Below are 26,035 nucleotides of genomic sequence, written 5' to 3' on the forward strand. Positions count from 1 at the left end.
TCTCTGAACTGCAATTTTTGGCCCCCTCACATGGTGAGGAAAAGATTCCGAGGAGGGTCATTAGATTGATACCTAGTTTAAAAGCCCCTAATCACCATGCTAGGCTTAAAGAGCTGGGTCTTTAAGATTTTTTTTAACGCTTTTCCTATAGAAAAGTGTAGACTTTAAGGAAATTTGATTGAGGTATTTAAAATTAATAAAGGACTAGGTTGTGACTATGTGGCTAGATTATTTGAATTAGATAGGTTAGGGAGAATCAGGGACATGTGTGTAAATTATATAAGCAAAGAACTTCTTTAGATATCAGGAGGTTTTTCTTTTAGGAAACGGTCATTGACCTTTGCCAGATTGTACAGTGAGTGTGGATTCACAGCAAGAGTTCAAAAGGGATCCGGATGAGTTCCTGGCTGTGGCTGATATCACAACAAACAAATGCTAGGTGGGATAGTGGGAAATGTGTCACATGGTCACCAGAACTTGTTTCGGAGGTGAGAGAGGAATTTCCTAGAATTTTGGTTACCCTGAATTGGTCTAGGGTTTAAAAAAAAATCTGTTTCTTTGCCCCTCACAGGATGGCACAGCTGGCGAGAGACAATTGGGTCAGAATCAATGCTCCGTGGCAGATGTAGAAATCCGATACCCAAGTCAGGCAGCTCTTCAATACTCCAGGGCACTGTTGACAATCGACCAGTCAGCTCAGCTCATGATCGGGCACTGGGATTCTTCCCACTCAGCTCCAGGTAACCCTGAAGGCCAACAACAGCAAATTGCATTTATATAGCGTCTTTAACGTAGTAAAACATCTCAAGGTGCTTCACAGGAGTGTTATCAAGTAAAATTTGACACCGAGCCACATGAGGAGATATTAGGACAGGTGACCAAAGGCTTGGACAAAGAGGTAGGTTGTAAGGAGCATCTTAAAGGAGAGGTGGAGAGGCGGAGAGGTTTAGGGAGGAAATTCCAGAGCTTAGGCCATTGGCAGCTGAAGGCACGGCCGCCAAGGGTGCAGCGATAAAAATCGGGGATGCGCAGGAGGCCAGAATTGGAGGAGTGCAGAGATATCAGAGTGGTGTTGGAGGAGGTTAGAGATAGGGAGGGGTGAAGCCACGGAGGGATTTGAAAACAAGGATGAGAATTTTAAAATTGAGGCATTGCCAATGTAGGTCAGCGAGCACAGGGGTGATGGATGAACGGGACTTGGTGCGAGTTAAGCCAATGCCCAAACAGGTAGCTGGACAAGCAACAGGAACCTTACCAGTGTATTATGCTGATATACTGGTTAAACTGCACTATTACCTATGGAGGTTCCCAAGTCTTGATTCTTGCCTAACTGATGACTAAGCTGCCTGGATTTAGCAGAGAGGGGTGTGTCTCTGTGAGGAGTATGTGTGTGTATCTCATAGCAGGCAAGCAGAGACTTTACCTGTGTGGATTTTTCAGTAGTTGGGTTTGGAGACTCCAGTCAGGTGATGGGTTTCCAAGTGTGTCAGACACACAGGTGAGCAAAAGGAAAACCTTTGGTACCACTGACCAGCTGTTAATGGGACAGTTACATGCAGATTTGTTTGGTGATATTCCATTGTAATCAGAGATGCCAGTGTTGAAGGATGTCCTTTTTACTAATATCAGTCTATCAAAGCAGTCAAAGAAAACAGAATTCATTTTATTTTGAAAACAGGGTTAAACACATGTACATCTCCATGCAGTTCACTGTAATGGGTAGAGTATTAGCCATAACTGAGTGTTAAAGATTAAATATTCACAACCAGCTCCACACATTAAGACGACAATGGGAATTCTGTTTGGATCTGACTATAATCTGCATCACAAGTACCGGAGTACAATGGGGCTGTTTCATATGTCCTATGCGCAGTGTGGAAATCTGACGGGTTAAAGAAGGTGTATTACCGGCACCGTACCACCGTCGGATGAGGGATGCTGCCACAATGCATTGCACCTCTGATCACCACGTATTCATTCAACAGCCCCATTACATAGATTCATGAAAAGTGCTCCAGGTGACTAGGCAGAAGCAACAGGGTGGACTGGTTATCTACACATTCACCTAGGAATCAAACACTAAACGCAGACAGTTTTCATTTATTATGGTGCAACTGTAATCCCTTTTGGAAGTTTCATTATATTGCTTCTGTCAAGCAACCTCATTATAAAGCCCGTTTAAGATCAAAATGCCAGAATGTGTGCCTGGGGGGGGGGGGGGCAGGGGGGAGAGTTATAATAAATAGCTGTATATAGGCGAGCTACACAGATTGGGTACAGAACACAACTTACCGTCCTGTAAGTGTTGCAAAAAAAAATATCAGCACCTATTTGTTTTTCAGACCTGTTAGAAGAGCAGAATTGAGATTAGAGTGCCTGCGGAGTGAAGGGACGATGCTTCAAACTCCTTTCTCCGATCTTCTGACTTTCCAATCTCAGCCACTCTATTGTACCAAGGGTCTGAATGGGCATCTCCTCACCATAGGGAGTGTGTAAGTGTGTAGATGGGGGTGGGGTTGGGTGCGGGGCTAGAACGAGAAGCACGGTTGCCAGTTACTGTTCTGTGCCTCTGAGTAGCTGGCTGGGGAGAGGCCTTCCTTTGAAGGCCCAAGAGCTGGTTGCCTACTGATCCTCCCTCTTGGCTGCCAGAGATGTCACCTGGAAAGACCAAACGGGGAGGAAAAAATGGGGGGTGGGGGGCGAAAAGAGGGGAAAGAGAAGGATTTCATACCTTCAGTAAAAAAAAAATCACAACTGTGAATCTACAAAGCCCCTATTCATACACAGCAATACGCTTCGGAAAGAAAAATGGCCGAACAGCCATCTTGATTACACTTATGAGAAAGAGTGACTGAATCAGTGGCTCATAATTCCAGACTGTAATCTACCTATTTGCTGTTTTTTGTTGTTGTTAGAGATAATCAAAATGACCTCATCTGGAATCGAATCAGATATTTCATTCTATGCTACAATATCATTTTTTTTTACCTTTGGAGACCATTTTAAGTTCCTGTTCAGATGCCAGGGAGAGAATCAATAGGCCTACTCCACGTGGTTCAGGCCACAGAACTAACAGCTCGCTGTGCCACCCAATGACCTATCTCATCAAGCCTTTACTTACACCCTGCACACCGGAAGCATGTTAGTTACATTACAGAGAACTGAATAGTCACATAACAGCCTGATTTTATACAGCGTTTTATATTGTGTATATATATCCTATACATATATCTATATATATGTAGGAGGACAGCAACTTGGAAACAAGAGAGGGAAAATGCAACCAGTTCCTTAGTGTTTTGTAACATGAGGGAGGAAAAGCAGGGGAAGAAAAAGCTAGACAGAGGCCAGTCAACCAGGACAGGTCATGTGCAGGGTGTGAAAGAAATGTAAGCCATTTTTCCACAGTTAGTTACCTTGCTAATGTAACATATATGAGGTCTACCGAGATCAGTGCACGTTATTTTACTACGGTTAACTACTTCACATTTTGACTGGAAAGGCAACCAAAATAAATTCTGCACCTTAAATATCAATCTACAATATTATTAAATTAAATCTACATAACATCCCATTCATCGTGGGTTACAATTTTCTGGGAAATATGTGGAAACCAAAATATGCCCAGGATTTAAATGATTGAGTTTTAATAATTTGGACCTTACCCATGAGTCTAGTCAGTGCTCTGACTAAACTCATGGGTAAGGCTGATGGTTAAATATGACCCTGAGTTGCACTAAATTAGTTAAATATATCTCTGGATCCCCCGGTACCTCAGGAGGTGTTTAAGATGATTAAAGGAATTGATCGGGTAGATAGAATGAAACTATTTCCTCTGGTGGGAGAGTCCAGAACAAGGGGGAAGAACCTTAGAATTAGAGGTGGGCCATTCAGGGGTGATGTCAGAAAACACTTCTTCACACAAAGGGTAGTGGAAATCTGGAACTCTCTCCCCCAAAAAGCTGTTGAGGCTGAGAGTCAATTGAAAATGTCAATAGATTGATAGATTTTTGTTAGGCAAGGGTATTAAGTGTTATATGGAACCAAGGCAGGTTGATAGAGTTGAGAAACAGATCAGCCATGATCTAATTGAATGGCGGAATAGGCTTGAGGGGCTGAATGGCCTCCTCCTGTTCCTATGTGAGACTATCCAGTGAGTCGCTGAGTCACACAGACCAGGAGGTTTTCAGGTTCAATCCCCAGTCTGTGCTGAGTTAGCTGGTCCCAGTCAGGTTAATGGGAGGGGCACTACAATTAAACTCGGTGCTTTTCGGAAGCACCGGCTCCCATCTCCGATTGCCATCCAAAGACCTCTGCTGGAAGTACGAGAGAGCGAGGACAGGATTGCATTCGGCCGTGATGCTCCACCTGGTCAAACAACCTGCTGATACTCGTTGTGAAGGCTCATAGGTAAATATTGGCCATTTGGGTGAGGTATTGGAGGATGCCTAGCACCAATGAAACTGTGCCCTACTCTCACGTTTTGCGATTTCTGACCATTAGGGTGGGTGGTAGCTGGTTTGGTTGGCAGGTCAACTGACCGACCCCTGGCCACAGAGAGCTGGAGCAGGTCACAGGTCAAGTCTTTGGCTTCCTGTTTAGCTGGGGCACACTGTCTGCAGTAATCAAGACAGCCATAGAGGGCGAGAACTGCCATCTTAAGTTTAGCACCAACTAGTTTCAGAGAATCACTGGCCAGAAAGGTGTATTTAGCCCACTAATGTGGATAGTGTGGCGTGCTTTGATATTTTCTATGTTGTGAGGAACATTGTGAACTAAATTAAGATTCACTGTATTCTATTCATTCACTGTGTAAAATGAATCAATTTGTTGGTTTACAATTGGCCTCGTCAATCAGTCTGCCTTCCAGATAATAGGAGAAACACATATGGGGGCATGTGTGAGATTGCAGTATTCAGTTCACATAATGAGGGGTCTGATGGTTATGGACCCCAGGTCATGCTACTGAATAACTAGAGATTGGGCTATAAAGGTAAACAGTAGCAAAGATCAATGGCACCAGGAGAGGAGAAAATTTGCGTACAATTTAAACTAGTTCTAGATCACTGCTAACCAGTTTATAGTGACCTCAGAACACCTGCAATACATTGCTCAACACAAACAGAAAGGCACCTGAGTGTGTTAATAAACTAATTCCAAAACTTTATTTGAATGGTGACTTCCCCTAAACATTAAACTGGTTGCTCCAGTTAGTAATTCCCATCGTAAATTTTTATTCTATTTTTTAAAACGTTACTTTTCTAATTCTGTTTTTAACTGAATTGAGCTTATAATCCTTGTTAAAGAAATATGCACCAAAGAATTTCCGTTTGCATCCCTACCTGTAGAAGTTGTAGCAGTTTGACACAGGGAATAGTTTCCATGTTTCCTCATTGTGTCCTGCTTTGTGCAGGAGGGGAGCTATGAAACTAGAGGAGGCCAATTCGCTGGCAAGACCTTCAATGACTTTCCAATCTCTGCCATGTTGTTGGGAAGAAAGAAGGAGGGACAGAGCAGGTCTTCAGCCACTCCAGGCAAGGTACATGATTGGGTAGCAGGGTTTTCAACCACTTCGTGTAGCCAGGCAAGACTTGGTGTGAGGGAGGACACAGGGCCCAAACCATACCTGGAAGTCAGGGAAGGTACGAGGTGTGGGGAAATCGGACTTCAGTCATCCTTGAAGGTCAAGGGAGATATGTGGTGATGGGACTCCAAGGGGAGAGGAAAAAAACATATTCATCAGACTTCAACACTGAATTGGCAATCCTACTCAGATGTCAAAGGATGGGCAGTTAGGGAATTGGAAAATGCCACACTGGTGCAGTCGGGGACACCCCTTTGAGGTTAGGCCCGAGGCACAGTTTTGGGGGCATAGTAGAGGGAGCTTCACTCTCTATCTAACTGGGCTATATTTGATGCGGGAGTTTGATGCTTATGCCGCATGCCTGAAATGGAAAACGTTGCTTTTCCTCCAATACTAACACTCCGCACCCTGATGAGCATCAAACTCATACAAACAAAAAGGGTGATACATCCTCAACAAACAATATAAAAAGCTTGTCTCTATTTATAAATTATAGATATGGTATCTTTTAAATAACATGCTTAAATAAATGCACAGTATCGTTAAGTAGCTGAACATATATTTCTACAGTTCTTGACAATGTTTGGGGGCGAGGGTCATAGTTCAACTCTTTGCTTGAGGGAGCCTGACAAAACACAGCAATTTTGCATTTTTAGTATTTTGTTTAGTTGTCCAACTTTAATATTACTCTAATAATGCTACTCCTGGCCCCTGGGCACCCTTTTACTGAAATAGTGTTACAATGAGTGCAAATATTTTTTTTAAATGACTGGCCCAGGGAGGCTGAAATTTCCCAGGATCTCCCAGGGCTCTTGTTTTCCACACAGTGGCTTCTTGATCTTATCATCTGGAGAAGCTTTCGAGCCTGATCTCACTTGCCTTCAACCAGCTGGTTAAAGAGCAGCATTGGGGGAAGCCTAAAGGGTAGGTTGCCGACTGGAGTTAAAATGTGACACTGTGGCAGAGCCACTGAGGGACTCTGAACAGCTGTACATAATTCCCTTTAACGATGTGTTAGCTACAGACTAAATCTGTACCATTGTATATACTGTTTGCATGAACAGTGCGCGGTCCCTTTAAGAGCGCGGGCAAACGCGATGACGTCATGCCGCTAATCACGTGATCACCCAAACGCGGGAAAAACATGATGACGTCATGACGCCATCCACGGGACCGCCCAGGCAGTCCTCGTGGAGCCTCCGACCTGTTAAGACCTGTATTCATAGTTCTCTTGCATCAATCTGTTTAAACTCATTAGTTTGACATTAAAAACCTTTTTGATTGATTGCCTGCGTCGAACTCAATCTCTAGATAGGAATTTGACCATTCCTACAACACAAGATTTCATGGTAGAGCATAAAGGAGAGATGAATATAAAACAACTCCTCGTCTCCCAGTGGTTGTTATATCTAACTATATAAACGTTTTAAGAGCATTCGTCACAATACAGATGTCACACTTCAAAGTGTCCAAATATAAGAGTGAGAGAAAGGTGGGATTTTTTCCCCGATGAGAAGTTTATGAGCACTTGGTAATCTGCAAACTTCCTTCACCAAATAGCCATCAAACTGTGATTGACATCAGGACCTATTTAGACCAGTCCCACCCCCGCCCGACAAGCAGCGCCTGAACACTGGGCTTAAAATGCCAGGCCTGCTCAGTACCTACACATCACAGCCATGCTCCAGGCTACCAGTGAACAACTCCATGGGTGATCAGCATGTGATTGGTTAAAATGCAGTCGGGTGCTGAGCTTTCCCTGTTGAAACTGGAGCTACGTTAATGTCTGATATTAATAAATAACATGAAAATGTCACATTTTAGCAGTGAAAGGGTCAGCTATCATTATTAGAGTAGAGGCCTGTTATTTGTGGCCAACTGGGAGACAACTAGTACCTCAAGGAAGCCAATCCCCCCCCCATAATCCATAACACAAACCACCCCCTCCCTCCATATTTGGATGGATGTTTCTGCTCATCAAGGTACGGGGGGTTAGTGCTGAAGAATGGAACTCGCTGCACTTTAGGCACTCAGTATTAGCATCAAGTACTCCCAGGTTAGGTATAATATCTCAGCTTGGCTCTTTGGGAGTCTTGAATTAGAAGGTTGTGGGTTCAAGTCCCACTTCAGAGACTTGAGCACATAATGTAGGCTGACACTCCAGTGCTGTACCGAAGGAGCACTGCAGTGTCGGAGATACTGGCCCGGATTTTTGCGGGGCTGATGACGGCGTGCGCACGTCGTTGTAAGCCTTGTGAAAGGCCCCGCAAGTTCCGGGTGTCCGCATGCGCAAAAACCCGGAACTTGCGATCTGTCAAGGTTCGCCATGACAGATCATACGAACCGACCTAAAAATCACTTTCACCGGCGCAGATTTGGGCTATTTGCCCAACTTCTGCCCACAAAACCCTTACGCCTGGTAAAAGCAGGCGCAGGGCCTGCTTTCACCAGTGTAAGGGTTAATATAAATGTCAAATAAAACATTTTAAATAAAAAATCATCCACAAACATTTAAAATTAGTTTATGTAAATTTTGGCCCAGATTAAAAATTATTTTTCAAAAATTACATTTTTATTGTAAGTGCTTCATTAAAGGGTCTTTTAATTAAATGTGAAAATGGGAACATTTATTTTTATTCCAGTTGTGTAAATTCTTTAATTATTTGGGGATTCCATTGCTTGTCACTAGGGAATTCTGTTCGGAAATGACAGCAATAAAGTCCTCCTTTCTGATAGGGGGACCTGGCCCACATGATTCCAGGGATGCTTCCGAACCGCCTGGGATCCGTGGGCCTTTACTGGGGCGTAGGCCCGGAGGCCCAGGACCCGAAGTCTCCGAAGCCCAGGAGCCAGCAGGTAGGTTCGGAATTCTTTTCGGGTTGGAGGCGTACAGCAGAGGTATGCCTCCGACCACAAATTCCGGTCTGTTGTCTTTCGATGAGACGTTAAACCGAGGCCCCGTCTAGCTGTTCAGGTGGATGTAAACGGTCCCCAGGCACTATTTGAAGAGGAGCGAGGGTTTTCCTGGCATCCAGATCAAAATTCATCCCTCAATCAACAGCAAAGCAGATAATCTGGTCATTTATCTCATTGCTGTTTGTGGGATCTTGCTGTGTTCAATTAAGCGGCCCTGTTTGCCTATATATCAATAAGAACTACACTTCAAAAGAACTTCATTGGCTGTGAAGTGCTTTGGGACATCCTGAGGACATGAAGGGAGCTACATAAATGCAGTAATACAGTGTCAGCTGTGGCTCAGTGGGTAGCACTATTGCCTCAGAGTCAGAAGGTTGTGGGTTCAAGTCTCACTCCAAGGACATGAGTACATAATCCACGCTGACACTCCAGTGCAGTGCTGAGGGAGTGCTGCACTGTCGGAGGTGCTGAATTTCGGATGAAACGTTAAACTGAGGCCCCATCTGCCTTTTCAGGTGGACACAAAAGATTCCATGGCACTATTCGAAGAGGGAGTTCTCCCCGGTGTCCTGGCCAATATTTATTCCCTCAACCAACACTTAAAAAAAGATTTTCTGGTCATTATCACAATATTGTTTGTGGGACCTAGCTGTGAGCAAATTGGCTGGCACGTTTCCTACATTACAACAGTGGTCAATACTCCATTGGCTGTAAAGCGCTTTGGGACGTCCTGAGGCTGTGAAAGGCGCTATATAAATGCAAGTCTTTCTTTCTCTCTACGAGTTATGTGGAGAGTAAAACTCTCTATACTCTATCCCAACAAAGTGCCTTAAATCCAAGCTCCGAAGTAAATAATGGATGTTGGGTCATTTTGTTTGTAGTTTATGCACACAGCCAAACAAATTTAACTTTTAGCAGTCGGAAAGATATTTCCCTCATGTCAGTTTGGGCTGGATTGAACCAGAGGTGGTGAACAGTGTTTCAGAGTGGATCAGCAGCGTGCTGTCTCTCCCATTATCTTCAACAGTGGGCCTCAACCTCAACTTTGTGATTGTCCCTCTAGTATCAGAAAACCTGGGAACACCGATTGATGGGCCCTGGCCCAAATGAATATGGATGTTATGCAGTTCGCCCCTCTGATATTAAATACTACTTACGCAGCCTCATTTCAAAAAAAAAATCTTCTTAAAGCCCAGTGTCAGCTACTGTTCTGCTTGCAAGCAAAACAAAAAAGAAATAGTCAGTAAACAGGACAATGGTGCAACGTTAGTCCTCCCGGGTGTTGTTCACTGCTTTATGTGTTTGCTTTGCAGTGTCATGGCTGATGTGAAAAAGCCGGCTGCTGGAAACTGCTCGAGTCCTGAGTCACCTTTCCCCTCCCAACGTGGCACTAGGATGACACTAGGGCTTCAAGCTCTATCGTTGATAGAATGCGGTAAAATAAACACAAGAGTCTTCCAGTTGGAGCAGCTGTTAGCTGTCTGCAAAAAGCACAGAGAGCGATGAGCAAACCACTGACTCGTCCCATTCGCAAACGCCGCCTGCATCAGTGTTGGACCTGGGGGGAGAGAGAGAGAGAGAGAGAGAGATAAAGAGAGAAACCTGCTGGGAAAGCAATACACCATCTCCGCATTTGTAAGTTCAGGAGAAAATTAATTATCTTCGATGACAATCAACCATCAGCCCAGCACCTCCTGCTCAATCTCAGTAGATAACAAGTCATAATGTTGGTCAGCAGGTGCCAGTGTGTTGGATATTCGGTATATTTCTGGGGGGGGCAGGGGTATGTCCCTGTCTGGGGGTGGGGTGGGGTGAGGGTGGATGTTCCTGTTATGGGGGGGGGGGGGGGGGGGGGAGGGGTGTGGGGAAGTGATGTCACAGTCTGGGGGGGGGGGAGGGGGGAGAGGATGTCCCTGTTATGGGGGACGGATGGGAGATGTCCCTGTTATGGGGATGGGGTATGTCCCTGCTCCCCTGTTATGGGGGGACGGGAGACAATGTCTCAGTCTTGGGGGGTGGGAAAGGATGTCCCTGTGTGGGGAGGCAGGCAAGTCCCTGCGGGGGGCGGGGGGGTGTGGGGACGGTGATTGATGTTAAATTGCATATTGTTTCCTTCTCAAGATATCATTCTTGGGAAGCTGCTGGAACTTGTGCTCTTCAAGATCATTATTGATTTAATAATAATTATTCGTGTGCTCTGGAGAAAGGATGGGAGCAGGAGTTTTCTTCAGTCCATACACCCAGTGCCGGCTCCACCCTCCATGAGCTGGGATTAATTCATGCTCTTTAACATTGAAATCAACGGATGTTGTCGGTGCTCACAGGGCCCCATCCTGCCATCTAGTGTCAGTAACCTGGTACTGCAGGCATCATTGAAATGAACATAATAAGAACATAAGACGATAACAAAATACTGCGGATGCTGGAAATCCGAAGGTGAGGACAAGGGGAACTCTTTGCGGAACACCTCCGTTCAGTCCGTAAGGGGGACCCCGAGCTCCCGGTGGCCTGTCACTTTAATTCTCCGCTTCATTCCCACTCAGACCTCACCGTCCTCGGGCTCTTGCATTGTTCCACGGAAGCTCAGCGTAAGCTCGAGGAACAGCACCGCATCTTTCGATTAGGCACTCTACAGCCCTCTGGACTCAACATAGAGTTCAACAATTTCAGATCATAACCTCGGCCCCTATCACATATATGTATATTATATATAATTAATTTTTTTTTTAATCCACACTTTCGTCTGGCCTTTTTCTTCCTCACACATGGCAGCTGTCCATCAATCTGCCAGCGCCATTCACACTCCATCTAGAGCCATCCTTTGTTCCTTAACCTGTCCCATTACCACCTCCTCTGGCCTTCAATATCTCTCAATGTCTCTCTATCTCTCCTGCTTTCTATCCTATCACTGACCTTCCCTTTTGTTCTTTCGTCCCCTCCCCCTTTCCCCAGCCCCCAACTTGCTTTAAAATCTGTTCCTTTTCCTGCTTTTTTCCAGTTCTGACGAAGGGTCATCGACCTGAAACGTTAACTCTGTTTCTCTCTCCATGGATGCTGCCCTGACCTGCTGAGTTTTTCCAGCGTTTTCTGTTGTTGTTAAGAACATAAGACGTAGGAGCAGGAGTCGGCCATTCGGCCCCTCGAGCCTGCTCCGCCATTCAATAAGATCATGGCTGATCTGATCTTGGCCTCAACTCCACTTCCCTGCCCACTCCCCATAACCCTCGACTCCCTTATCGTTCAAAAATCTGTCTATCTACACCTTAAATATATTCAATGACCCAGCCTCCACAGCTCTCTGGGGAAGAGAATTCCAAAGATTCACGACCCTCTGAGAAGAAATTCCTCCTCATCTCCGATTTAAATGGGTGCCCCCTTATTCTGAAATTATGCCCCTAGTTCTAGATTCCCCCACAAGGGGAAACATCCTCTCTGCATCTACCCTGTCAAGCCCCTTCAGAATCTTATATGTTTCAGTAAGATCCCCTCTCATTCTTCTAAACTCCAATCAGTATAGGCCCAGCTTGCTCAACCTTTCCTCATAAGACAACCCCTTCATCTCCGGAATCAACCTCGTGAACCTTCTCTGAACTGCCTCCAATGCAAGTATATCCTTCCTTAAATAAGGAGACCAAAACTGTACACAGTACTCCAGGTGTGGTCTCACCAACACCCTGTTGTAACAGGACTTCCCTACTTTTATTCTCCATTCCCTTTGCAATAAAGGCCAACGCTCCATTTGCCTTCCTAATTGCTTGCTGTACCTGCATGCTAACTTTTTGTGTTTCATGGATGGTTTGTTTTCACTGAACATGGGTCGTGGGGATTAGAACCTTTCAGACCCACCACGTTTGGGCAGAGTGAGGTACGAGGATTCAGTTATAGCGTGCAGAGGGCGAGTTCATTATATTTGGATGAGTTATAACATCTTCCAGCTCTAGGCCGGCAAAACCAAAAGTCATCCTCTCTGGCTCCCGGCAGCACCTCTGCAACGATGTCCTGGTCTTGTTCAAGCTCCCTGGCTGCCACCTCAAGCCTTGCTCGGCGGTGCAGAGCCTTGGTGGGCTAGCTGATCCCCCAGCTGAGCTTCATTCCCCTTCTCGGAAGCATTACTAAGGCGGCTTTCTTCCAGCTCTGCGGAATATTGCCTGGCTCTGTCCCTACCTCTCCCCAGATCTTCGCCTACACCTTCATCACCTGAAGGCTCAATGTCTTAAATGCTCTCTCACCTCCGCCCTCCACGAAGCACAACTGGTCCAGACTGCTGCTGCCAGTGTCCTCTCCCACACAGAACTCTGCACGTAGGGTACATGCCAACCCCCCAGGATTAAAGATTCATCTCCAGACACGGCTGAGAGCAACCCTTCTGTAATAGGGGTATTAAACAAAGTTGTGTGTTTTTTTTCATTTTCTTTTAATAGTGTGTTTGCCGTGGAGTTGGGGGAAAATGGCTGTTTGACCAACAGTCAAGAATCATCCAACTGGGTGACGAATAGTCTGTTCCAATTGGTGTGGGAGGTTGCAGCATCACGAGGATGGGCGTGTCGGGCGACCAATGGCGGGAGTGCGGGGGCGGGGCGAGTGGAGGCAGGAGGTCATGTGATAAAACCTCCAGGAACATGTCCAATCAGAGTTGGCAACCCTCTGCTCAGACCCATCCTCCTTAAACGCCCCAGGCATCCCGCGTCCTTGTGACGGATCGACTGCACGACCCTAGTACTTGTGTTGAAATCCTTCCGGGGCCTTGTGATCTTCTTCACATCCACTCTCCGCTCCTCGGACAGCAGTCTCGTTCTCGTTCCTGCTTCTTTCAATTGGTGGCTATTCCTTTTTAGCCACTTGCCCCCATCCTCCTCCACAACAAAAATCCCTCTGCCTTGGCCAGTGCCCCCCTCCCGACCACGTTTTCACTTGCCTTCCTTAACCCCGGTGTCTATTTTCTGTAAAGTGCTCCTATAAGCGGATTGCCAGCATTTATACAATTGCCAGTGGTTGTAGTGGCTGAATGTACAGGTTATCACCACTGCTTCCTCAGTCAGTGTGAAACACAGGCCTCCTGAGCACCAGGGAGACTCCCCTGTTAAAAGTACAATCAGGCGGCTGGAACTAGAGCAAGCGGAATTAGGGGGTCAAGAAAAAGTCCCAACCCATTGGGACTGACGCATTCCTCGGTGGGTGGGGATAGCGGCAGCAGAAACTCCCACCTCAAACAGGCGGGTGCCTCATTGTAATGTTTATTGCGGGGGGGGGTGGTGGGGGGGAGTTAGGCCTCCGCACCACTTTCCACTGTTGTGGCGTGCAGGATGCGAGGGGCCCCAGTTGAAATTGCTGTCCAGGGGTTGCTAGTGGAAACCATCCAGGAGCTCATAGAATGGACACCGCAGTAGAAAGGTGAGTGTACTTTAGCCATTTTTAACTGTTTTTCTTCAATTCTCATGTGCCAGTTGATGAAAATTATCTACTATTTTCTCCTCAGCACCACTGCGGCCGCAAACGGGGTTTCCAATGGGAATCTTCCCCCATCTGGTGTGTCTGGTAGAAAAGACGGACCTATGGAGGGATACCAGGTAGGTTAGGTTGCACAGAAGATTCTCTCATCGTTGAAATGACCTCGCTTTGGCAGACATATTGCTGATGGAAGTTTCTCTTTCCAATGGAAGATGCGACAGCGAATCAGAAAGTTCGGCCTCCGCACCACTTTCCACTGTTGTGGCGTGCAGGATGTGAGGGGCGCCCAGTTTAAATGGCAGTCAGAAATAAGATTCGTCAAGTCCCTCCATGGCTTCGCCCCTTCCCTATCTCTGTAACCTCCTCCAGCCCCACAACCCTCTGAGATCTCTGCGCTCCTCCAATTCTGGCCTCTTGCATATCCCTGATTTTAATCGCTCCACCATTGGCGGCCGTGCCTTCAGCTGCCTAGGCCCCAAGCTCTGGAATTCCCTCCCTAAACCTCTCCGCCCCTCTACCTCTCTCTCCTCCTTTAAGATGCTCCTTAAAACCTCTCTCTTTTCTGTCCCAATATCTCCTTATGTGGCTCGGTGTCAAATTTTATAGACTTCGAGCCACGTAAGTGCCTCGGGATGTTTTACTATGTTAAAGCCGCGATGTAAATGCAAGTTGTTGTTGTGGTAATGTTGGATGTTTTCTCAGACATTCTGTCCTGCTTTAAATGGCACTGCATGAAAGAAGATATTCCTGGGTGATCAACAGTCAGTGTTGGCAGCACCCACCAAGATGCCACCAACCATTTCTGCAGACCCTGGCACACCTACCTGGTAACCACCATAGGGGAGGGGGACCTGTCTTCTCAGGGTCTGAGTAAAAAAAGAGGCAGATGCAGAGTTGTGCCAAGGATGCCCTTGGCGACCATGAAGCATCAGGTTGGCACTTGCGATTACAGCAACGTCCAGCGGTGGTCTGAAACATTGGCGCTCCTCCTTGCAAGCAAGCTGCAATGATGGTCAACGGGGATGTACAGTGGAGTGGCACAGGGGGAAACTCTGCGCACAAGCTGGGCTGTTCATTCACTTGTCTGCAAACTCATACCTGAACCTAAAGATTCCTTTCCCTGCCACTCCTTCATGCCCTGCCTCTTCAGCCTTGGCAAAGACCGCTAACCGTTTGAGGTGTCTTCTGAGGCTCTCCAAAGGATTTCTGAATTTTTGCCCCCCTATTGTAACAATCACCCTTTAATTGTCCTCATTGCTTTAAATTAGCCATACTATATTGCAACAGTGACGACACGTCAAAAGTACTTAATTGGCTTTAATTGGTTTTGGGATGTCCTGAGGTCATAAAAGGCGCTGTATAAATGTAAGTTCCTTTTCCTTTCGTTGGTGTATGTGCCTTTAAGAGCAATTATGGTGTATGTGCCTTTAAGAGCCCCAGGTGTGCGTAATGCGGTAATTGCCACTTGGGCTATATAAACCTGTGTATTGTGTATATCCTTTAGAAACCCCCCCCCCCCAGACTTGCTTAGTAAATACCTATGAACCAACTCCTGTCTTCAGTGTCTTTATCTACACACGGACACTACACTTCCTTACACGCAATTTTCCTCTCCTGCCATTTGTTTGCTCTTTACATCTGTCCAAACTTACACCTGAAGCTATGCTGACAGAGGAAAATTGAGTGTAAACTTTTTTAGTTCTTCTGGAACTCACTAATCGCCATTCTGGCAGAAATAGGGAGTTACACCAAAATCAGAACATATAGCCTAAGCAATTTGATTATAAAGACAGATTTGCAGCAGTCCCAATAAAACAAAAATAATGGCAAATAAACCTGGTACTGAAATGACATTGCCTGAAGACTAGGAATCACTAATGAAATATCAGCTGGGCAGGTGATTGTCACTTGACTGCCTGGAGGGCATCATTCAGAACTTCCAGCAGTTCTAGCTCAAAATGACACAGGAATGACCGCTCTAGTCTACAGTAAAATAGGATAAAAGCAAATTACAAGATTGATTCAAATTGCAAAAGGAAAGCATTTTATACTGAGCGCTAGATGATGGGCTTGTTGTTTTTTACGTGACCTCTTTTCAGTTCGGCCCTTTACTCTTTCTCACCGTCAGTCACAACCTTTCTTGTCTATTTTCTCGATGTACCACTATGATCATTGAACTTTCCTTTCTTGTAAATGCGGACTCCTTCCTCCTGGCATTTGCATGCTGTTCAAATCTAGATGCATCATTACAATGTCTACTACCAGGTCGCAATCTTTCCCGCACCTCAAACTATGGAACTCTTTACCCTTGCCCCCAAGTCTTCCCTTCCTCCGACAATATAGAGCTTTTCAAACCCAAATTTGCCATCACATAACTATTACTTGTTGATTTACCCATCGTCTTTCCTATTCTTTTCAAACCTCGGCATTTCCCTACAGTATGGCCCTAATGTCGTCCATTTAACTGTGTTTCGCAGTGAGAAAGTTACTGACCTTTTCTGTGGCCTCGGCTCGCTCTGTTGACGTAGATTGTCTGCCGGACAGGTCTCCAGAGCCTTTCAGTTGTAGCGACTCAGGGGAAGCACAAACACTCATTTCTTCTCTATAGAGACAGAAGATCCCCTTTAAGTTATTCACTCCTGCGACACAGGTTAGCAAGGCCATAAAAAAAGCAAACCAAGCACTAGGGTTTATTTCTAGAGGGATAGAATTGAAAAGTAGGGAAGTTATGCTAACCCTGTATCGAACCTTGGTTAGACCGCACTTAGAGTACTGCGTACAGTTCTGGTCGCCATATTATAAAAAGGATATAGGGGCACTGGAGAGGGTGCAGAGAAGATTTACAAGGATGATACCAGAAATGCGAGGGTATACCAATCAGGAAAGGATGAACAGACTGGGTCTCTTTTCTCTTGAAAAAAAGGCTGAGGGGTGACCTAATAGAGGTCTTTAAAATTATGAAAGGTTTTGATAGAGTGGATACAGAGAAAATGTTTCCACTTGTGGGGACGAACATAACTAGAGGCCATCAATATAAGATAGTCACCAAGAAATCCAATGGGGAATTCAGAAGAAACTTCTTTACCCAGAGAGTGGCGAGAATGTGGAACTCACTACCACAGGGAGTGGTTGAAGCGAATAGTATCGATGCATTTAAGGGGAGGCTGGACAAGTATATGAGGGAGAAGGGAATAGAGGGTTATGCTGATAGATTTAGATGAGGAAAGACAGGAGGCTCGAGTGGAGCATAAACGCCGGCATGGACTGGTTAGGCCGAATGGCCTGTTTCTGTGCCGTATATCCACTGTAATCCTGTGTAACTCTATGTAATACAAGTGATTTTCTTGAAATCTTCCAATGTCCTCAACATACAGACTGGGGGAAAAGGTGCTCTTACAACTGCTTTGTTAATGGAACGTTCCTGGGGCATTTTAAAGTTAGTTGTTCCCGTATAGAAGCTGAGAGTAATGTATTTGTAAATCTGTCTGTGGTAAGGAGTGTGACTGTGAGTGACTGTCTCATCCAAAGAAAGTCCAAAATGGAGGTGGACAATGTTGGTGCAAGGCAACCTGAAAACACATGTTTTAGAGAGCGAGGTCATTATAAGAGTATTAGTAGCTCAGTGTCACTGTCAATCAAAAGAGTTCATTCCACAAACAGGTCAAATCAACAGGATTTAGAACTAGATGATTCAGAAGATTTTAGGTACAGGGTTCCTGCAGGTCTGTGTGATTCTACAAGGAATATAGCTCGAGGCACCCGGATCATTTAAAAAAGATTGAATCCTGCAGTCCAGCTCGAGATTAGTAAGAAAATAAGAGTTTTTAGGAACAGGAACGGGCCATTAAGACCAATCCTGCCGAGATGGTCATTAGGTGCGCATCGGAGCAGCCCGGCATTGCCACTGCTCTGAATTTCCACTTTCTCCCCTCGCCAATGTGCTTTGCCTCTAGGTGGCGCACAATCTGGCTGAGGGGATCCAACCAGAGCCTTCTCCCCAGGTCACAGGGCAGGGTTTTATGGCTTGATACTTTCTCTGAGGGAACACCCTTAGTTTCTGTATTTCTACAGCAGCTACCAGAAGAGACATTAATAGCAGAGAGACCCGCACATTTCCTTGAAGAGCTTTTCTATTCTTCTGTTTTCCGTTACCAATAACTGCTTCGCTCGACTGGAGTCGTGCTGGCGCTGCGGAGAACGAGACCTCGAGTATTCCTGCAAGGAGACAGAAGAGAAATGGGAGATAAAGTCACTGATCTTAAAAGGGACAGTATTTCACCTCAGTTTACAATCTGACAAAGATCTGAGACAAGTTTGTAAGTGGTCAAAATGTCTTGAATCAATGGAAATCTGATCATCCCCATATAGCGCCTTTCACGACCACTGGACGTCCCAAAGCGCTTTACCTCCAATGAAGTACTTTCAAAGTGTAGTCACTGTCGTAATGTGGGAAACGCGGCACAGCAAGCTCCCACAAACAGCAATGTGATGATGACCAGATAATGTTTTAGTGATGTTGTTTGAGGGATAAGTATTAGCCAGGACACTGGGGATAACCCCCCTGCTCTTCTTCGAAATAGTGCCATGGGCTCTTTTACGTCCACCTGAGAGAGCCGATAGGGCCTCGGTTTAACGTCTCATCTGAAAGACAACACCTCCGACAGTGCAGCACTCCCTCAGCACTGCACTGGAGTGTCAGCCCACCTGGAGTGGGACTATGAACCGACAACCTTCTGACTCAGAGGCGAGTGTGCTACCCACTGAGCCACAGCTGACACAGCTGGTTCAAGAAGGTGGCTCACCACCACCTTCTCAAGGGCAATTAGGGATGGGCAATAAATGCCGGCCTTGCCTGAAACGCCCACATCCCATGAACGAATAAAAAAAAGATGCACCCTTATCCCTAGTTTACAAGGTCAAGGCTGAGATTATAACTGGATTAAGTAACTTTTAACTTCTTAACTCTTCCAAAAAGGGGACTGGGTGGCGCAGCAGGTTAGACACTGGACTTTCATCTCTGGGCCCTGGGTTCAAATGCAACCTGCATGAAGGTTGCCAACTGTGGTTGGACATATTCCTGGAGCATTCATCACATGACCTCCCAATTCCGATCACCCCACCCAGTCTCAAACAGCCTTTTTTTTGCCATCTTCAATACTTTTACAGCTAATAAACTAAACCGTTCAAAGAAAATGAAAAAAGATTCGCAATTTTTTCCCATGTTCCTATGATTTTTCTCCTGGGTTGCTTGTCCGGGAGATTAATCATTAATTCCTGGAGACTCCAGGCCAATCGTGGAGGATTGGCAACTCAAACGTTCACCGATGGGATAACAGATTTCTTCCATCTGCTGGCTGCAAGGGTCCCACACAAAATGAATTTAGCTGTCTCAATCCAGCTTCTAATGGGAAGATCCCACAAGCAAGAAACAGGATCGGACGGACAGCTCTTGTCTGTTTAGCAAGGTGAAGTGCGGAAGCAGCCAACACAGAGGTTCCGAGAACAGTGCCACCTGGTGGTAGGTTGTCTGTACAGCACCAGACGCTGTGGGGAAAGCAATGGCCCGAATTTTCCCCATAATAAACGGGTGGGCTTGGAGCGTGGGGACAGTTAAAGTGTTAAAAATGGGATTCCTGACCTGATCTCACCTCCACTTCCGGTTTCAACAGAGGTGGGACTGGGGGAGGGGCAGGGGGGCAGGGAACCAACCCGCTTCCAGTGGGCGGTACGTCAACTTTAACATTATAATGAGGCTGGAAGCCTCTTTTTTCACCTCCATTTTGAATTTAACTGCATGAGGACGGGTTTCACACAATTCGATAAATTCGCTATTAAATTTTAAAAAATCCCACCTCCAAAGAGCTAATATTTAAAAAATGTTGCCATACTGCAAGATGTTGCTTCTACCGATTTAAATTATTGTTACCTCTTGGAAATTATTTTAACTGAACTAACACCCAAGGAGCAATGTTTCACAGACGCTCTGTACGGCAGCACGCGCCCTGGTGTACCCTACAGCGGAGTACTGCTCTCCGGCATGGCTATCGAGTCCGCATGTCAAATCCCTTGATGTCCAGCTGGATTCTACTATGAGAATTGTCACGAGATTTATCGACGCCAACACCTTGGCTGCCCGTGCTTGCAAACTTCGCACCACCACACCTACGCCGCGAATATGCAGTCTCCAGAGAATACAACCGCTACACCAGCAAAGGCATGCTGATCCAGTCCGACTTGAACAACCTACCACCAACCTGTCTCAAATCTAGAAGGCCATTTTGGACCGTCACCACAACCCTTCAGCGATCTCCCCTCAGCCTTGATGGCCGATGGCGAAATGCTTGGAAGAACTGCAACATACAGAATGGATTCCTTATAGAGGACCCCACAATACAACCTGAAGGATCAAACCTTCCTCGCAAACAGTGGACAACCATCAACCGCCTCAGAACCGGTCATGGTAGATGCTGCCACCTTCTCCATAGATGGAAGATTAAAGTATCCTCATCATGAGACTGTGGAGCTCCTGATCAGACCCTGGAGCACATCATTGCGCACTACCCTCGGAGGAAATTCACAGTCAGCCTACAAGATATCCACACTGTTGCACGGGAAGCTTTGGCCTGGATATCTGACTTCGATATTGACATTTGATTTGCTTTGCTACTACCATACCAAAGAAGAAGAAGACACAATTCGTTAAACCAAGGCGAGGCCTGCTGCATCCAGGAGGTAAGTACCTTTATACCTACCTCCTGGATCTAGGGTCCCTATCTAACCCACCCCCGTGATTGGAGACCCCACCATGAGGCCTCTCCAGCCCACCCCACTGATGATGCCGAGGCTGGCCACTATCCTCCGGTGGCCCCCCCCCCCCCCCCCCCCCCGATCCTCTCTTCCCCCGGCCGATCCTCCGGCCGGCCCACCCCTGCTGATGATGCCGAGGCTGGCCACTATCCTCCGGTGGACCCCGCCCCCCCGATCCTCTCTCCCCCGGCCGATCCTCTGGCCGGCCCACCCCGACCGATCCTCCGGCCGGCCCACCCCTGCCGATCCTCCGGCCGGCCCACCCCTGCCGATGCTTCGGCCGGCTCCCCCCCCCCCCCCCCCCCCAGTCGACTCCCCGATCCTCCAGCCGCCCCCCTCCCTCCTGAACAATCCTTCCCCCGGACCAAACCCTCGCTCCCTCTCTGCATCTGTAGGCCTACCCGCCCACAGCCAGCCAGCCAGCCTCTCAATCTGGCTGGCTGCGGGCAGGAAACCAAGGTCTGACATGTAAACCCGGCCTCCCGGGCTTTCCTCCCGCCTCGGAGGCTCCCCGCCCCCAACCCGCTTACCTGCAGAAAATCCCAGCCAGTGAGTCTCCAAAGACTGATACTGTAATTAAAGTCACTTTGTTTGAAAATGCAGCCTCTGACCTCATCTTGATGGTGTAAAGAACTGGAGAGGTAGTCTGCACACTGTTACTGACTGAGTACATGTTATGGAGAGGCTCCAGCGAGAGTGCAGCAGGAGCAATGCCAAGGGTGAGTGAGAGTCCTTCCACAATGTGTCAGCCTCCATCCGACATGGGTGAAGAGAAAATGGCGGCACAGGTCGGGGAGCCAGATATTTTTATTCCCAACAGAGAATACCACCAGAATGAATGAATGATTAGCTGAGCGATAAGATAGTACTTTGATACTGGCTTTATAGAAATAACTTACATAGGAACAGGAGCGGGCCATTCAGCCCCTCGAGCCTGCTCCGCCATTCAGTTAGATCATGGCTGATCTGTATCTTAACTCCATCTACCTGCCTTGGTTCTGAAGCCCTTAATACCCTTGCCTAACAAAAATCTAGCAATAACAACAGAAAATGCTGGAAAAACTCAGCAGGCCAAGCAACATCCGTGGAGAGAGAAATAGAGTCAACGTTTCAGGTCGAAGACCCTTCGTCAAGGCTGAAAAAACACAGGAAATTAAACAGATTAAAAGGCCAGTTTGGGGGCTGGGAAATGGGGATGAAAGAACAAAAGAGAAGTGAAGAGACATTAAGAGGTATTCAAAACCAGACGAGATGGTGATAGGACTCGTGGAGACAAAAGACGGCTCTAGATTAGGTGTGAAATGCGCTGGTAGAATGGGAGACAGCTGCCATGTGGGAGAGAAAAAAAAGGAAAGGGGGGGGGGAGGAAAGGGCCAAAACAAAGGTGTGGATAAAAAAATATAAGTAAAAATGTAATGGGGGCCGAGGCTATGATCTGAAATTGTTGAACTCGATATTGAGTCCGGAAGGCTGTAAAGTGACTAATCTGTTTCATTTCCTGTGTTTTTTCAGTCTTGACAAAGGGTTTCGACCCGAAACGTTGACTCTATTTCTCTCTCCACGGATGTTGCCGGGCCTGCTGAGTTTTTCCAGCATTTTCTGTTGTTATTTCGGATTTCCAGCATCTGCAGTATTTTGCTATTGTAAAAATCTAGCAATCTCAGTTTTGACGAAATGACATTTCTACAATAGATTATAGGACTGTGATCTGGAATGCACTGCCTGAAAGGGTGGTGGAGGCAAATTCAATTGTGGCTTTCAAAAGAAAATTGGATTAATACCTGAAGGAAAAAAATTTGCAGGGCTACGGGGAAAGGGCGGGGGAGTGGGACCAGCTGAAGTGCTCTTGCAGAGAGCCGGCACGGGCTGGATGGGCCGAATGGCCTTCTTCCGTGCTGTAACCACTCTATGATTCTACAACAGATTACAGTACGAGGGTAGAATCTACAACAGATTCACATGGGCGTTAAGAGAGAGTAGGAGAAGGGCAATCTCGATCTTCAGTAGAGTTGCCAGCTCTGGTTGGAGGCATTCCTGGAGGTTTGATCACATGATATCTGACCCTGTGATACCTGATCACATGATATTTGAACATGTGACATTCAATCACATGACCTTTGTTCACATGACTTCTACAAATGTTACTGTATTTACTGTATAACGGTTAGGTCCACTGTAGAATATTTTTGCTCGTACTTTCGTGCCAGCAGCTGTTGTGTGACAAGTTCCAAGACCAGGAGGCCACCCGTGAGCAGGTGAAGAGAGGCGACCGAGGGCGGGGAGGAGGGGAGGCTGAGGGCGGGGAGAGCGAGGGCGGGGAGGAGGGGAGACCGAGGGTGGGGAGAGCGAGGGCGGGGAGGAGGGGAGAGCGAGGGAGGGGAGGAGGGGAGAGCGAGGGAGGGGAGGAGGGGAGAGCGAGGGAGGGGAGGAGGGGAGAGCGAGGGAGGGGAGGAGGGGAGAGCGAGGGAGGGGAGGAGGGGAGAGCGAGGGAGGGGAGGAGGGGAGAGCGAGGGAGGGGAGGAGGGGGAGAGCGAGGGAGGGGAGGAGGGGAGAGCGAGGGAGGGGGAGGAGGGGCGAGCGAGGGCGGGGAGGAGGGAGAGCGAGGGGTGGGGAGGAGGGGACAGCGAGGGCGGGGAGGAGGGTGTGATCGAGGGCGGGCAGGAGAGGTGACCGAGGGCGGGGAGGAGAGGCGATCGAGGGCGGGGAGGAGGGGTGATCGAGGGCGGGGAGGAGAGGTGGCCGAGGGCGGGGAGAGCGAGGGGGGAGGAGAGGAGGGGCGATCGAGGGGTGGGGGAGGAGGGGGAGAGCGAGGGAGGGGAGACCGAGGGCGTGGAGGAGGGGAGACCAAGGGCGGGGAGGAGAGGTGGCCGAGGGCAGGGAGGAGAGGTGGCCGAGAGGGGCGGAGCGGGGAGGAGGGGAGAGTGAGGGCGGGGAGGAGGGGAGAGCGAGGGGCGGGGAGGAAGGGAGAGCGAGGGCGGGGAGGAGGGGTGATTCGAGGGCGGGGAGGAGGGGGGAGAGCGAGGGCGGGGAGGAGGGGAGAGCAAGGGCGGGGAGGAGGGGAGACCGAGGGCGGGGGAGGAGGGGAGACCGAGGGCGGGGAGGAGGGGAGAGCGAGGGGTGATTTGAGGGCGGGGAGGAGGGGAGAGCGAGGGCGGGGAGGAGGGGGAGAGCGAGGGCGGGGAGGAGGGGAGATCGAGGGGCGGGGAGGAGGGGGTGATTCGAGGGCGGGGAGGAGGGGAGAGAGCGAGGGTGGGGAGGAGGGGAGAGCGAGGGTGGGAGGGAGAGGGAGAGCGAGGGCGGGGAGGAGGGGTGATTCGAGGGCGGGAGGAGGGGAGAGCGAGGGTGGGGAGGAGGGGAGAGCCGAGGGCGGGAGGAGGGGGAGACCGAGGAGGGGGGAGAGCGAGGGGTGATTCGAGGGCGGGAGGAGGGGAGAGTGAGGGCGGGAGGAGGGGAGAGTGAGGCGGCGGGAGGAGGGGTGACCGAGGGCGGGAGGAGGGGAGAGCGAGGGGTGATTTGAGGGCGGGAGGAGGGGAGAGGCGAGGGCGGGGAGGAGGGGGAGAGCGGAGGGCGGGAGGAGGGGAGATCGAGGCGCGGGGAGGAGGGGAGATCGAGGGCGGGGGAGGAGGGGAGACCGGAGGTGCGGGGAGGAAGGGGAGAGCGAGGGGTGATTCGAGGGCGGGGAGGAGGGGGTGACCGAGGAACCCCCCCATATTTCAGAGCCCTCCCTCACCCACCATGCTGAGAATCCCTGATTGATAAGATCCTCCCGAATGCTGAAACCTACGATTCCCTGCAAAACCTTGCTGGAAACTAAGGTTATTAATAACATCACAATTTTTTTTTTACACAAATAGATATTTATTGAATGTATTAAAAATCTGAAATTCGTGCTCACCTCTTGCTTGAAGCACCTGCTCTCTGTCATAGCTTCTAGTTGTCCCCGTTGATGAACCCCATTCGCAGAGCCGGCACTATCCAGTGTCTATTAAACAGAGTCAACAGGAAACTGGTTATTCGCAGAGAGTAGAGGAGCTCATGAAGAACCAACATCTGTGGCGGCTATGCTGCTACAGAAAAACTGTATATTAAATGCAGTGTCATTTAAAGATCATCCTGGTCAGCAGGGTGACTGCAAGTATAGTTAAAAGGATAACTGTGATAGTAGGACAAGCTTAATCCAGTGTTAAATTCAACTAGTTAAAAGGATAACAAATAATTGTGATGGTAGGATGGGCCTAATCCAGTGTTATATCCAACCGTTACCAATTATATTGATATTTCTATGTGCTGAGTAAAACTGGATCCATAGGCCTAGAAATTCAGTGGGCTGTGCCACCCGTTAGCGCCTTAAGAGGGCGCTAAGTGGGTCGGACGCCACTGGCCACGTCTCCCACTAAATTTAGCGGAACGCTAATGGCGGCGCTAGCCGTTAGCGCTGCTCCGCTACCGATGACGTCATCGGTGTGCGCAGCGCCCCGTTACCGCCCCGATCGCGATATTTAGTTGCGCCCCCTGCTTTAACGTCGGACGCTATTTGCAACCGGTTCAGGGGGGCCTACCTGCGGCGGTAGAGGCGCTAATTAAAGGAGAGGTGCGGGGCGGCCATTTTTTTGCTGGCCGCCTGCCAGCACCTCTCCGCGCTGCCATCCCCGGCCTCCTGAGCGCCCCCCCCCCAACGCGGAGTGCCGACTGTGTTCCAAGAGCCCGGCTCGTCTCCTCGGTGCCGGGCTCTTTTGCCGGCACTCGCGATCCTCGATCGCGCTGCAGACGACCCCTCCCCTTTAAGAAGAGGAGGAAGGCCTGCAGTACCGCAGCGCACCGTGCCGCAGCATGTGGCGCTGTGGCACGTTGCGCCGCGATCTTCAGCTGCAGCGCCCCAAGAGGGATGCGGGGCGCCTCGAGTAGCGCCGTGCTTCCCTCTGGGGCGCGCAAAGTGAATTTCCAGCGGGCGGCCGCGACTACTTCCGGGGCGCTACTTTTAGCGCCCTGGTGAGCCCCAAATGGGGCGCGACTGAATTTCTAGGCCATAATCTTCTATATTGGGGCAAATTTGCAAATTCACACTCCCGGCATAGGGCATCACCTGTTGGGAGTACATATCAGGAATCTGGCCACACAATCATTCTCCCCTCCCAATGATTTTATGGATGTTAAAATTAATAGAGACAAAATCATGGGGTCCGCCAGCTCGAATTCCCAATATGCGCTCCCAGTAGATGACACCAGGGGCGTGAATTGATAAAATGATCCCTTACATCTCTATCTGTGCTTGTTGCCATG

General features: G+C 48.4%; 1 protein-coding gene across 1 annotated transcript in view; it reads right to left on the reverse strand.

Annotated features, from left to right (window-relative positions):
- Positions 1-1,642: 1,642 nt before the first annotated feature.
- clip2 (CAP-GLY domain containing linker protein 2) overlaps positions 1,643-26,035 on the reverse strand; it is a 194,050-nt gene continuing 169,657 nt past the window's right edge. Inside the window, exons 16-19 of the mRNA XM_085964309.1 lie at positions 24,651-24,737; positions 18,060-18,163; positions 16,442-16,550; positions 1,643-10,058 (exon numbers count right to left, since the gene is read on the reverse strand). Coding sequence (XP_085820435.1) covers positions 10,047-10,058; positions 16,442-16,550; positions 18,060-18,163; positions 24,651-24,737 — 312 coding nt within the window. The 3' untranslated portion in view covers positions 1,643-10,046. The remainder of the gene's footprint in view (positions 10,059-16,441; positions 16,551-18,059; positions 18,164-24,650; positions 24,738-26,035) is intronic.

The sequence above is a fragment of the Somniosus microcephalus genome, chromosome 22 (genome assembly GCF_052327205.1).
Source record: "Somniosus microcephalus isolate GS21.2 chromosome 22, FLI_Smic_1.0, whole genome shotgun sequence".
Taxonomy (NCBI): domain Eukaryota; kingdom Metazoa; phylum Chordata; class Chondrichthyes; order Squaliformes; family Somniosidae; genus Somniosus; species Somniosus microcephalus.